Genomic DNA, 15,606 nt, shown 5'->3' on the forward strand with positions numbered 1-15,606 from the left:
GGTGATATACCATGTGTTGAATGAATATGGGTGAGGCAGATGCCGAGCTTCTGAGATGTCAGCAAAACAGCGCATGCAAAATGTTCTAAAAACCATGTGACTAAATGAACCATAGACCTCCAGGTCTACAAATATGACGAGATAGCGCATTTTGCCTTTAGCATAACTTTTAAAACTGCAGATGGAAGCAGTGTCTTTGTAATATATTCTAAAATGAAACATGTTTTCCAACCTGTGAAAAAATATTAATAACAAGATACAAAATATTCTCATAGGATGGAAAGTGACCATTCAGTCTAGCCTGCTTAGGGCATAGTATATACAGATTTCTTCAGGGCAGCTTTGACTATATGCCTCTCATGACTAACTTGGACTTCCTATTTTTTCTTCTATATCATTTCTCTTTCTGAACACCTTCGGCTGTCTAGGCACCCCTTCCTCCAACCAGAAAAGAGAGCTCTTGTAGGTCCTTGATAACTAGTCAAACACAGGGTGACGTTTTAGACCCATTAGTAACAAATGGCACCGAGGACTTTACTAACCTCAAACCTCTCCAGGGAACTATGCATTCTAGTGAAGATTCTAACCAGACAATAGTGTATTCTGAGGAGTCCAACACAACTGTGTCATACACACAGAAAATCACTAATCCACTACCGCCAACCTCCGGCTCTGGTCCCACACCATATGGAGACACCAACGCCCCATTTCTACAAGAAGACTACATGCAAGATTCTCAAACTCGAAGCATTTCCACCTTGAAACTAACCCATAACCCAGACCTAGGGAGTACTTTCTCCTTTAATACACCACAGTTTTCCCAGCCCACAGATGGCCCATCGTTGCTGAAAAGGTCTTGCTCACCAACACCTACCCCAGGACCTAACACACACACAGCATCTCTTTCCATTCAGATAGCTCCCCATTCAGGCAACGATCCTGAAAGCCACAAACAGTTCCCTGAGCTTCCTCCAGAGACTGCAAAGATGCCTCTTCAGCAAGATAGACAAACGTCTGCCGATGCCATGACCTGTCAGTCCCCAGCGGTACATTATATTTGCCAATCTCTTCCGTGTGCTTCAATCGCAGAGATCCTAACCCCTTGAGTCTGAGCTTCGTATTGAACCTAATGCTTTCTTAGTTTCTAAGCAGGAAGGGAAAGGAGAAAGAAACCATTTCAAACCTTACTGGCTGAACTCAGTCAATTTCTTTGTACCTCTTTATTTAAATATATGCACAGAGAACTTCCCTACAAAAATCATGTCCTAAAGGTTTCTTCTTTCTAAGCTTTTCTTGAAAACCATTGATAGACAAGTTGTTACTTAGACACTGCAAACCACATGTATCCTTAATGTATCCTTTGGTACTTCCAGGTACCAAAGACCTATTTTTTTATGTCAGACCTATGGAAGCCAGGCCCTTATTTAAAAACATAGCCTCTCTTAAGACCATAATTCTCAATCAAAATATGCTTTCTCTTAATTGCAAGACGTTATTTATTATTTTGTAAACTGACCTTCATTTTCACTAAAACATGACCAGTAAGCCATTTTAGGAAACACTACGAATCAAATTTTACTACCTAGACTTCTTCGGGAGGATCATAATTTTCACATATGTAAAAGTATCATAGCACCATCCTAACAATACTCATCATTTCTATCAACGGAAAAGCCATTCTTCGCTTAGCCTCTCCACAAAGTGAACCAGTGTTGGCCACAGAAGCTTTAAAGATGAACTATACTGTTTTCTCCAGGCTTTGTTGCTGGCTGTGTGAGAAAACATCCATAGTAACTTCTCCGTGAGTTTGAAACAGACTTAGGGAGTATAATTAACTCTTAATCCATAGGCTGTGTCTAGACAAGAGACTGTTAGAGAAAACTCCACTAACTGGAAGCTTGCCAACCCAGGGCATCCTGGCAGCAGCAGAGACAGGACTGTAGACACTGTAACTCACCAGTAAATGAGATATTGGAGACCAGACAAACTTATCTTTGAAGATACAAAATTTTAAAGCTGTAGAAAACTCTTAACAGATGATAGGACTGATGCCAAAGTTCTCCCTCACCTGCCCATAGTGTAGAAATCTTAAACATGGATAATTAAAAAGATAAGTGGGGGGATGGGGTTACAAATCTATCACAATGCACCCTCTGTGCTATTAATTTCATATGAAGTTTATTCCATAGCAGAATTGTTTTATGTATGTCTTCTTTTCTGTGTATACCAGGCTGGCCTTGAAATCACCATCCTCCTATCTCTACTTTCTGAGTGCTACAATTATAGGTCTGTGCCACCATGTTCAGCCTGAGAGCCCAAATGAATTTAAAAAAAAAAATTGATAATTACAATAATGGCAACTCATGAATAACAGATTTAACCATGTGCAGCCATTATTCTAACACATTTATCTTAATATTTTCACTGTCACAAGCGGTATTATTACTGCCTGCAGTTTACAGGTGAGGCAAATGAGTTCCCAAACTAAGTTGCTTCTATAGCATCCAGCTGGGAAGAAGCAGAGCTAGAATGGCCGCTCACTGATGACGAGGAGCACATGAGTCTTTGGCACACAGAAATGGGCAGATATGTCTCTGGAGCTTAGGAGCCCAGGAAGGTCTAATGTAGAACTGTTCTAGGACCAACAATAGCTTTGTCTGTGACCCATGACATGTCACTCCAGCAAGCAGGGGAGAGGTCACATGGAACATTCCTAACTGCTTGATTCACCCAACCTAATTTGGTTCTTCAAAAATTACTTTCAAAATAATAGCTTTGCTACTTTCCTTCCCAATGATTTTGTCACTATCCAGACTGGCCAGAAACAGTGGGGGTTCATTAATGAATCCCCACCATCTTAACCTGATTTCAAAGCTAAGCTTTAAGACCTCATCACTTTTGTTCATTTATTGAATGTTTATTGATTTCTTGATGTGTCCAGGTTCTACTCTCAAAAGTTCTATTTTCAAGTTTTGATGCTTCATGTCTGCTGCGCAGTTTTTAAGCAGAAGTGAGGAAGGCTTTCTGAGAGTGGGCTTAGGATGGACAGGGAGGAAACCAATTTGACTATGGCTTCTTTCAAGGTGTTATTTGTGTGTCCTCCCTGAACTTTAGTTTCTTCATCCATAATATTGGGTATTAATAACAACATTCGTCTTAGACAATTTCTCGCCAGGTGTGATAATACGAATGGGGGATTTGGCATGCCACCTTCTACACAGTGAATTCTCCAACATGCAGAAACTGTTATTATTTAAAATTTTTTTTTCCAAACTATGTAGAAGTTTGGGAAAGTAAATTGATATTTTCAACAATAATTCATCACAGATGAATGCAAGTTTATCTCCTCAGATAAATTGTGTGCACTGCTTTATTACACCTTGTTAAAAGGTGCTATAAATTGTCATGTTTTTATCTTAATTTTGCCAAGTATGTATAAAATCTACCCTCTTCACTACATTTTTGCAATTCCTGTGTGTGACAGGCACGCATGTGTGTGTATACTGACATGTGTTGGGTGTCCTTCTAGATTATTGTCCGCTTTATTTGTTGAGGCACCCTCTCTTACTGAGCCTGGAGGTGGCTGACTAGTCTAGCTACCAGTTTCCCACAGGGATCCTCTCTCTTTAGCTCCTAAATGCTGGGCTTTTGTGGGGGTTCAGAAAATCCCACCTCTAGCCTCTGTGTTTGCATAGCAAGCACTTTGTCAACTGAGCCACCTCCCCCAGGCCTTTCTTCACAAATTTTAAGCGTTCCATGTACAACTATTAACTCTAGACATAATGTCATATGGAAATTTCCTAGAATTAGTTTGTCTTGCGTAAATGAAACTCTGCACCCCAAATAGCAGCTCAGCTCCCTCTTGCCCAGCTGCTAGCAACTACCTTTTCTGTTTTGACTACCTGCTTATTACAAACCACCTGCCTCTGTTTTGACTGTTTCAGATGCCTCATGTAAGCGGAATCATGAGTAGTATTTGTTCTGTGACTGGCTTATGTCACGTATATAATATCCTCTGGGTTATCCACTTCAAAATACATGGATACAAAGTTCCCTTTTCTTAAAGATTAAGATAGTCCATTATAATATAGAGAGAGATCATATTTTCTTCATCAATTCGTCCACCAATGGAAATTTAATTTTCATGACGTTCCTACTATGGTATACTTAATTTTAAGTTTCATTTTCTGTCTGATGATCTTTCACAATAGTTTTACATTCCAGATTTTGGCAGGGACACATAGTAAATATAGAGGGCTAAAAGCTACACTAATATATATATGTAGTGTGTGTGTGTGTGTGTGTGTGTGTACATAAATATATACATATATAAATAAACTACTCTCCCAAGAATTTAACAGATCCAAGAAACAAAACTATTCTAAGATAGGAAAAGTAAATCTTAGTACTTTAGGAGTTTGATTTATATATATGTTAGAGTCTAACTATTAGTGAAAAAATATGATTACGGGCTACTGTTAGGGTTATTCCCTATGCCTGACAAGTTGGACAGATGATTTTACAAACTTTCCTACGGTGCATGTATAGAAAGACCACAAATGAGGTATGTCGACCTTTTGTGTGAACAAATCTTCTGCTAAAAATATCATTGTTGTTCATGTTAGATGAATACAAATGTAAGCCAAATGCTTAGGAGAGATGACGGATTGCCACGCTGAGGCTTTCCGTGGTATTTGTAAGTGCTGTGCCCTTTGCTTCTGAAGGATAAACTTGGCCCTTCCAAGTGTGGTGTGTCATAAACAGTCATTGGTCAGAGCATAACTCCTCCAGCTGCCACTGCACAGATGCTGAGAAAGGGAAGATGAATGTCCATCAGTGCCACGTAGATGAAAGAGAGAACTCTTCTCTTTTGCTCCATGGGATCAATATGTAGGAATTAAGGAATGCAGAGTGCAATGGCTAGTTTTATGTCAACTTGGCACAAGCTAGGGTCATTTTGGAAGAGAAAACCTCAACTGGGAAAATGTCTCCACCAGATCGGCTTGTAGCCGAGCCTGCGGCCGATTCTCTTGACTGATGATTGATCTAGGAAGGTCTTGCTCACTGTGGGTGGCGCCACCCCCCAGTAGCTATAAGAATGCAAACTGAGCAAACCAGTAAGCAGCTCTCTTCCATGACCACTGCATCAGCTCCTGCCTCCAGGCTCCTGTCTGGAATTCCTGTCCTGACTCTTCTGGATGATGGACTGACTGCGCTGTAAGATGAAATATGCCTTTTTCCCCCCAAGTTGCTTTTGGTTGTGGTATTTTTTATCACAGCAGTAGAAACCCTAAGACAATGAGTAATGCATAAACGTTAGCCACATTAGATGACGGAACACAAAACTTCAGAGCACATTTTCTGCACCCCCACCTCGGCCAGCCCAGACCATTGATGTCTCCCATTGTACGGCCAATCAGTACCCTGTAACGTCTTTGTGGGTCTGCTATGTTTGTAGTTGAATGAGTCTGTGGCGAATTTCCAGTTGGGGGAGGGGATGTTAAAATAATTGAACAGTACAGCATGGGAGGAGGAGAATATGAATTTAGATATCATGTAAGCTCCCCATCTTCTGCCAGATGAGCAGTGATCCCTTTCCTGAATACAGATAATGAGGTGCTCCACTAGTTTATAGAGCAGCAATCTAGTGCTTAGGAATTCTGAAATCTACCTATTAGAACACTTCTTAGATTGAGTCATAATCTGCCTTCTTTAAATTCTCCGTGTTTATCCCATGGGGCAAAAGGGGTGAACTTTTCTTCTTCCTCTATACGACAACTTTCACATAATTGTTTCTTTCCCTACCCTGGTCTTGGCTTTGTGCAAAGCATTGCCTTCTATGCATTTTCAAATTGTGATGCTTCTGAACAGCTGTGTCAGTACAGCAGGCACTGTGGAAGAATATTTTATTCCTAATATCCCACGCTTCACAAACTGGAGGAGATGAGTTTCATTAATGCTTGTAACTGACATATGAGAAAACTGAGGTCAAGGGAAATTAAACAGCGTGGCCACGTCAAGGCAGACCCACAGTCAGTGGGTTCTTCTGCCTCCGTCCTCCTCTCGGTATTAACCTTACACCCCGTCTTTGGCCGTGTTCTTAGAGTGCGACAGCTTCTCAGCTGTAAAGTCACGCCACAGCTCCTGCTATTTCATACCCACGAGATCCGAACATTCTCTATACCTTTCTGCTGTTGGTCCTGAGGCTTCCTGAGCCTGCACCCCTCACAGCTCTCCCCTGCTGGGTCACCCTCTCTTTTCCATAGAGCTTCTGCCTTGATTGTCTCACCGTTGGCATCCATGAGTTCTCCCAGTGTACTGGATTGGATTCATTTGGACCAAGCAGCTCGATCTTATTTTGAGTAATTTACAGTATTAGGTGTGTTAAGGCTTAAGAACTCCCTCCCTTAGTTAGTGAAGAGCAGGCAGGTGCAAGGCAGTGTCTCTAGTTCCTGCCTTGATGGCTAGGGAAAGTAAATGGCAACTTGGACTCATAAAAAACCTGAGTGACGTAGTAGCCATATTTGAATGCCTTCATTTTACATGTTCCTGAAAGCAAGGGAACACAAGCCAGCTTGACTGATCTTTCTGCAGTCAACTACATGTAGTGGGAAAACCATTCTGTTTGAAGCTGATTTTTCCTACTACAGGTTAATTCAGAATGTGAAAATACTTACGTTCCTCTCTTACATGTTTTTGATCCTCTTCTCATGCTTTCCTCCGGGAAGACATGTAAGAGATGAGGTGGTATATCAGTTTCCTCCTCCAAGATTAAAACCTTCTGTCATGGAGGGAACCCTTTACGGCATGTGAATGGATGTAAACCCACGGGATATTTTAAGACAGTGTTTACAGGCAAGTGAGGAAATAGGATACTCTAAGGGGAAGTAAAGGATTTTTATCCTGCAAGGGAAAGTCATTAGGACAGAACGTAGAACATTCAAAATAGCCCAAGGAAGTCCCTAAAACTAACCAGTTTCAGTAGCCCCTCCCTGCTCCCCAACAAGGTTATATAAGCAATAAAGACTGCTGAGTCACTCTCAAACAAGCCAAGCTGCCTAGAAGACTCTGAGATGCTCTACACTACCTGAAAGATACAGAGATCAGCCAACCTGCCTGGGAGTGACTCAAACCAATTGACATTACCCAGCCCGTTACGCTCTCTGTAGGCCATGCAGGGTTCTCTAAGTTTCCAGCTTTCCAAAACTGTTACCCATGCTAGGATAGGCTGTTGGGGATACAGGTGTCTTTGAGTCACTTCCGCTCCTATAAGTAACCCTAATAAAACTCGTTGGTGCACCAACTTTGTATCTGTACTGAAATACATCATCATTTCCCCATCAGGAGTGATCAGAGGTTTGTTCATGTCTCCCCAGGATAAGCATCACACCACAGACGGTTCCTCTCCTGTATGTCTAAAGGGTGTTTCATCAACCTGGAGCTCAGGGTCTTGTAAAAAGAATTTCACGCCGAGTAGTTTAAAAAGCAATTGACATCTTTACCAGATGCTATTCCAAAGCTTTCTGTGGGTGGCCAATGGTAGGATTGTATTATTTCAGCTATAGAAATTTTAAGGGTGGTGTGATTTATCAAACGGCATGTATTTTATGTTCCCTACACATATTCATGTATTCCCACCTCTAAAGACTCAAAATCATGAAGACAACAGAAGGCAGCAAAAGAATGAGAAATGGTACTGTTTTTGTTTTTGTTTTTGTTTTTTTGGTTTTGTTTTGTTGTGTGTGTGTGTGTGTGTGTGTGTGTGTGTGTGTGTGTGTGTTCATTCTCTTTGAAAGAATAATGTATGAAGGAATATCCCCATGTACAACAGTGCACAAAAACAGCTATGTTGAAATGACCGTGACCATGGTGATGATGGAAAGATTATTGCTTCAGCTTTTCATGTGTCAGGCTGAAAGACATGAGCAAGTCAACTTCATGAGAGTCAAAGTCTAAAGGAAAAGTAGTGTCATCTGAATAAACGACTTGAGAAATCTTTGTGATTTCTCTTATTGAGCATGGATCGTCGCTTAGCATAGAGGCAAAACCAGAAAGATAGTGTGGGGGGGGGACTGTCCTGGGGGTACTGCTTTCTATTAAGCAACTTTATTGGCACTTTTCATAGACTTCTTTAGACCTGAAGCAAACATCTAATGTATTAAATAAAAAATATTATATTTGCATATCAAATAACTCATCCAATGAAATCTACTATTGGAAACAAGGAATACATATTTATTATTTTTTTTTATTTCAAGGTAACTAAGCTTTCTATTAGTTAAATACAGAGGGCTTTTTTTAAAAAAAAAAAAAAAAGCTCACAGTTTTGTTTTGTTTTTTTATCACATGTTAAGTGGATCTGCTTAAACAACATCATTAAGTTCGTAAATAAAACCAGAACAAGAAACTATGAGTTCCAATCCCTCACTGAATTTTTCTTAATGTTGTTCAATCAAGAATGTACTTTGGAGTATCCATGAGCCCTGGAGTTTAGGTAAAATTTTATTCATACATAAATTGTGTATTTTTCTAAGAACCAATAGTTTTCAGCCAATTCCTAAGTGATCTATGATCCAACCTTTTAAAATAGTGGATTTTTCAGTATCTAATTAAAAGTGGGGGGGGGATAGGGCTTTAATAAGATCAGCAGGCTGCATGACATCAGCTTTTCTGAAAATTACAGTTAGCCATGAATAGCAACTGGTGCCATTAAAATCTTTCCCAGGCAGTATCTAGGAGTTTATATAGTCTTATTCATTCCTTTATCTTTGTACTAGTATCCCATAATATTTTTAGCCATCTTACATACCTAAGACACTCCACACAACGAAAGAAAGAAAAAGAAAAGCAAGGAAAATGTCTCCGAAATTAAACAAATGAGGACAATGCTTCTGCCTCACTTATACATTCATTAAGTTGGACGTCCATTACGTCTGACATCAGGGATGTAACAGACAGACAACAAAAACTTTTAATGTGCATCTTTCTCTCCCTGCTTAGATGGTCCCTTCCTGGTTTTCAAACTCTTGGGTTACACGCAGCTTTGGAGTTCTTAAACCTTTTATTTCTCCTTCAGTTTCTTTCTCCTTTCTTAAGACTCAACGCCAACAGTAGCTCTAACTAACCTGAGTCCATCCTAACTGATTTTGTTTTTGTTTGTTTACGCACATCAGTCCCACCACTAACACTGCTAGCATATTTACATTTTCAGTTGTTTTTGTATTTCATAGTAAAACCAATGGACAGATTTGGTGAGTAGAAGGGGGGCAGAAGTCCTTTATTCCACGTAACTGTTTATAGCTTGATCAACTTAAATAGTAAATCAGGAAATATAAAATAAGACAAATAGATTTCTATGGGGGGGGGGACTATTTTGACAGTGGGGAAGCAACAGAAAGAGCCAGAGTCCAATATTTTTCTTGAGAAACAAACTGATTCTGCCAAGCAGTGGAAAACTTGACATCATCTCTCTATCACGAGGAACAAAACCTGAAAACTTAGGAGGAGGAAGCTCCATCCTGTCAATGCTTCCTCGTCCTTACTCAAACTAGTACTGCAGCCTTAAAGGAACAGAGGCCTCTGTTCCGAGTGCACTGGGTTCATGTTCTTCCTGCTCCCGTGCTTCTCCCATCCTGCGTGTCTGACATCTAATCCATCTGGATGTATCTCCTTAGAACGTGTGCACGTAAAGCCAATGGGTTGCCTTCTGTGCCGTGGTGTGAAACAGATACTGGTATTAACTGAATGACTTATCTCTCTCCTCATTATTCTTTTCCCTCAAACTCAGCTTGAAAGTCAGCACCTAACTGCCAATGTGTTGGAGGTAAAGGCTTCACAGACACAGAGACACAGCACACCAGATGCCTCTTCTTCATGCCTGTCTGTGGTTGCTTTTCACCAGCCCACTCTCTCCCTAGGCAGTGGCTCCAGCCCACCTCCGCCACCTGATGATCTGGGGCCTTCCTGCCTGACTTCAGTCCAGGACCTCTCAGCCTGTTTATATAAACCTCCTTCCCCAGCTCCTAACAGCCTTATACACAGCCATGCCACAGGCTCTTCCCCGAGCAAGCACTCCTCCCAGTGTGAGAGTGAGTCCTCCACAGCCATTCTGGTTGAACTACAACTGAGAAACTCTGACACTACTGATTGCTCTGAGACACCTTCCCCCGCCTGGGGTCAGAGATCTGCTGTGACAGATGGCATCACCTTAGCAACCCCTGCTGCCACTCATGTAATTATGCTTCCTTCCTTTGACTCCGCCATTTTATTAAGGACTGCACTCATTCGCTATCTGGTTTGGTAGCCAAACACTTTTATCTGCATAGGTGTTGATTAGCAAACCGGCTCTATACCATCTGTTAGGGAAAGCTATTGGATTCATCCCCATTAAGCCCACTTGGTACTAAAAAATTTTTACTGATAGTCCCATCTTGCACTTAGGTGCTGCTTCTGGTTACACTAAAATGCTTGGCTCCTGTTCGACTGTTTTTCTCTGCATATGCTATTAAGTGGCTTACTTAAAAGGCACTGTGTCCAAAATGTAAAGAAGTAGACTATCATCATTTGTTATGCTTAAATTATAGACAAAGTCCAAAATGTTTCAACTCTCGTAACTTACTAATACCTGGATCGTGACGCTTTCCCCTAGGACTCAGGTCGCTGCACCCTGGTTCAACAGTTTGAGTCCTGTCTCCCTCCCAGGATTTCTGACTGCACAGTATTCTCTGTTCTTACTGTTTATTCTTTTGATGACAGCCACCTCTGATGGACACTTCTGTCATAGAGGAGTGAGTGATGTGAACAATCTTAGTCCATCTTACAGAAACTTCGCCTGTGGTTGTTTTGATGTCCTTTCCTGAGCCATCCCAGTTTTGAAATCTATGAATGTATTTCTTCATTTCTACATCACCAATTATTTTTCTCATTTACACAATATTCAAATAGTTCTTGTATACATGCTATCATTGAAGTGTGTCTGTAATTTCATCCAGTGATCACTAATCGCTGAATGCTGAAAACAAATGCCTAAAATGCTGCAAACTTGTACATCATTAAGCAAAGACAGAGAGGGGGATTTCCTGAAATTGTTACCATCATAAATTGCCGATGGATTCTGTAACAGAGGATATATATCTGTGCTACATCGTTGCTATGCCCTGGCAAAACATAAAACTGTAACTTGTGTGCACAGAGAAATGCCACAAGCCATATTTTTAAAAACTTCTACAACTACAGAAAAAATTACAAATACCTCTTTTCAGTTGTTTGAGGTGGTTAGTGTTCATCAAGTGTCTGGTTTTATATGTATGTATGTATGTATGTATGTATGTATGTATGTATGTATGTATGTATTCATCTCCCCCCTCCCAGGAATAACCCAATCAGACCATCACTGGCTACTGATGACCAGCCACTAGCCTCTGCTACACAGCAGATGTGGGTCCGTCCATGCCCTACTGTCATATAAGAATGAGTGATGTGAGCAGTCTTAGTCCCTCTTACCAAAATTTAGCCTGTGGTTGTTTTGAAGTATTTTTTCCTGGGTCATTCCAGTTTTGAAAATTATGAATACATTTTTTTCTTTTTTCTTCTTTTAATATATATTTTTTATTAATTTATTCACTTTACATTCTGACTGTAGCCCCCCTTCCCATCCCACCTCCTCTCCCTTTTCCCCCTTATCCCTGTCCCCTAGTCCTCAAAAAGGGGGAGCCCTCCTCCCCTAACTTGATAGACCCTATACTATCAAGTCTCTTCAGGCCTGCCTGCATCTTCTTTCTCTGTGGCCTGGCAAGGCCGCCTGGTCCCAGGGGAAGTGATCAAAGATCAGGCAGCAGAGTTCTTGTCAGAGATAGCCCCTGGTCCCCTTATTAGTTGACCTACATGGAGACTGAGCTGTCTATCAGTTACATCTGAGCAAGGGGACCTGGGTCCTCTCTATGCATGGTCTTTGGTTGGTGCATCAGTTTCCACACACGCCACTGGGTCCAGGTTTATTGGCTCTGTTGGTCTTCTTGTGGAGCTCCTATCTCCTCCAGGTCCTTCTATCTCTCCACTCTGCCCAAAGTTTGGCTGTGAGTCACAGCATCTGCTTCATTCCCCTGCTGGGTGGAGTCTTTCAGAGGATATCTATGGAAGACTCCTGTCCTGTTCCCTCTCTTCAACCGCTGCTGGTATCTATTTCTATGTAAACATTTTTTTTCTTTCATTGATACAATATATGAATAGTCATATACATGCTATCATTGGCCACACATGTCCAGCGACTAGCCTTGGGTACCCAGTGGATGTGGGTCCCTCCATGTCCTACTGTGTCAGAAAAAAAAAATTTTTTTTTACACGTTTTAATAACATTAAGGAATTTTATCAGGACCTTCAACAACAAAAAGTATCCTTGGTTAAGGCTCTTTGGGATCCTCACGTCTGCACAATCTTGTACCCCATCAGGGGTGTCTGTAACTGAAACTACTCCCAATTCATTGCTGCACATGAATTTTCCATCAGATGTTTAACTTAACCCGATAAGAGAGTAAATCTGTTTTCAATATTTATTCTTCTGTCTCTAATTCGTGCTATTGCAGCCACCAAAATAATACACATTTCCTAAGTATAGTAGCATACAGGTTAGATATCCCTAATCCAAATACCCAGAAGTGAAAATGTTTCAAAATTTGAAATATATTAAGCATCAACATGACATTGTAAGTTACAAATTCCACACCTGACTTCATGTAACAAGTTGTGATAAAAAAACAAATTTGGGGGCTGCCTAGGGGTTAGGACAGAACACTGACTGCTCCTGCAGGGGTCCAGAATCCAATTTCCAGTACCTACATGGACAGAACACTGACTGCTCCTGCAGAGGTCCAGAATTCCACCTACATGGTACCTCATAACCACCTCTATCAGGATCCAACGCCCTGATCTAGTGTGCACACATCCATGAAGACAAAGTACCCGTACATATAAAATAAATTTTTAAAAACTCAAGTGCACTAAAAATGTTTTCTAAAATTACCTTCAGATTGTATGTATACATTGTCTATGAAAAATAAATTAATTTTGTATTTAGATTTGGGCTTCACTCCTAAGATATGTCAGATGTATTTGTGACTCTCCCACACGTAAAGCCACATGAAGTCTGAAGCACTTCTGCCCCTAAAGCATTTGGATAAGGGATGGTCAACTGTGCTAGAAAACTTACTTTTTCATGAAAATCATTATGTCTTTTTCATTCATTATGACATATCAAAGTCAATTAATTTAGAAAAGAAGGCCAAAAAAATATTTGTAGATCGTTCAGCCAAGTCACATAAAGCCTGTTAAGTATGGTGCTTTACACTCACTTAAGTGGCCCAGTTCAAAAATAAAATAGAAGGATTTTTTAATAACTTAAAGAAATATTTGATGAGCACAATCCTTGTAGTTGAATATTTACTGATTTTTAGGATCTATGTGATGTGACTTAAGTAAATTAGCTTTCTTTTGGATCATTTGAAAGCATAAGATTAAAGTGATACCTGCTCTCTTTCAACTTGTATAATCAAAGTTTATTTTTAAAAAATGTAGAAAAGGTCATAAGTTGTGAGTCTCTAGGTCTGTCTGTATGTGTATATGTACGTATCTATAATGTTATTTTAACTAAATATTCTTACTGATGTTTTATCTCATCTGCATGTATTATTCAGTTTGCACAATGCTCAGTGATATACTGGGCAAAGATAGTCCTTCTAGGAACTAAGCTAATTCAACTCAATCACAACATATATCCCCTGGATGTCTATGGTCATCAATACCGTGTTGCATGTTTTAACAACTACAAGAGAAGGACCTGATTGTCTCAACGAAGCTTCAGGTAGCACTAGAAATAGAATATTCAGATATGAAACAAACAACTCAGTTTAGTAAGAAACCAGAATGCTAAGAGAGGTTGAAGCAGGTGGCTCACCAGTGTCTTAACATCTCTGCAATGGTTTACCAGGTATGTGGCTACCAGAACAGGTCATTTCATGACTCATTAATCCAAAGACTTGCCTTGTGTGGTAGTCGCCTTGTTTTGGAAACATTGATTCATTAGAGAGTGCTCTGTGTCTGCGAACCAGCAGAAGGGTGTGAGAGAGCGTGACCACTTATGGGCAGCCTGTGGGAGCTCAGTTGTCTTCCCCATTTATTGGGCAGCGACCCCTGCAGGTGGCTTTCACAGGCCCTCTGATAATATAGAAGAGTGAAAAATAAAGGAAAGGATGGAGAAAACGGGGGAGGGGAGAATTTGGTCCTTCAGATGTCAGTGTTCAAAGTAAATAAACTCTTGTTGCCATTTAAAGGAGCAGATCTGTAACAGGGTACTTTGTGCTTTGCTCAGAGCCAGATAACCATCAACGGCAACTCTGGTGGTGCTGTGAGTCCAGTGAATTACTATCAAAGGCCATTTTCCCCCTCTGCGTACTCCCTTCCAGCCTCGCTCAACTCCAGCATCATCATGCAGCATGGACGGTCACTCGGTAAGAACTGTAATCATGTTTTCCACGACAGCTTTAATGTGACCACTGTATATCACAAGAGAAAAATGTGAGGTAACAAAGGGAGACAGGAGTGACTCTCTCTGGGGCTGGAGAGGTGGCTCAGCAGTTAAGAGCACTGAATGCTCTTCCAGGGGACCTGGGTTCAATTCCCGGCACCCACAATGGCAGCTCACAACTGTCTTTAACTCCAATTCCAGAGGATCTGACACCAATAAAATAAAATTAAAATTAAAATCATTAAAAATGTACTCTCTCTGGTGACCTTAACTTGGGAGGAATTAGAATAGAAGGGTCTACATTGAAACAAAGAGGTTCCTTGTTATTTGAAGGTGATAATTGTCTAGCATTTAAAACAATGTAACAAGGGACAGGTTACAGTAGCACAGCAAAATGCTAAAGTGCTGGACCACAGTCCTAAACTATTCAAACTGATGTTTGAAGGCCATCAGTCATCATCCCATTGCCTGTCTTAGCACAGTTCTCCCCATTTTGCCAATCAAAAAATATAAACACTCAAGTATAGATAGACCTTGACTTTAGACATAATAAGTAGACTTTGCATATGTTTTAAGTTTCATAAGCAGTGAAAATATGAAAGTTTGTTTTACAACTTTAAGCATGTGTTTTTGTGGGTATTGTGAACTCTAATTTAGAGTGTCCTGGGAAAGTCCTATGCTTCATAAAGATAGAAACACTCTTATGCAGCCACCTATATGAACATAGCTTTAAAATAATGTAACAAACATGTTGTTTGAAAAGCCTTACCAAACCGACCGTTATGTGAGGTTAGGTTGACAAAGAGTTTCTGTGATGCCGAGCAAGTTTTCAGGCCAACAAAGCAGAAAGCCTGCTAAGGAGAGCATACATACACAAACCTCTCAAGAGAGGAGCTTTCTTACAGTCACTACAGGTCAGCAACAGAGAGAGAACTCTAGAATACAGAACTATATACACCATTCTATAGTTGGCAGAAGACCCCTTTCCCTCTTCCAACACTGACTCTGAACCAAAAGTTTATGATACCACAAGTTGACTAAAGAACATTTATGTCAACTTCAAGCCCACTCATGGTAGAACTCAGCTT

At 40.5% G+C, this 15,606-nt stretch overlaps 1 protein-coding gene across 8 annotated transcripts in view; it reads left to right on the forward strand.

Annotated features, from left to right (window-relative positions):
• Positions 1-15,606, forward strand: part of Sorbs2 (sorbin and SH3 domain containing 2) — a 197,031-nt gene that overhangs the window by 117,617 nt on the left and 63,808 nt on the right. For all 8 annotated transcript variants that reach the window (XM_055593643.1, XM_055593637.1, XM_055593636.1 and 5 more), the window contains one exon: positions 14,363-14,501. In XM_055593643.1, coding sequence (XP_055449618.1) covers positions 14,363-14,501 — 139 coding nt within the window. The remainder of the gene's footprint in view (positions 1-14,362; positions 14,502-15,606) is intronic.

This window comes from Psammomys obesus, unplaced genomic scaffold, assembly GCF_907164565.1.
Source record: "Psammomys obesus unplaced genomic scaffold, mPsaObe1.curated_primary_1811, whole genome shotgun sequence".
Classification (NCBI taxonomy): domain Eukaryota; kingdom Metazoa; phylum Chordata; class Mammalia; order Rodentia; family Muridae; genus Psammomys; species Psammomys obesus.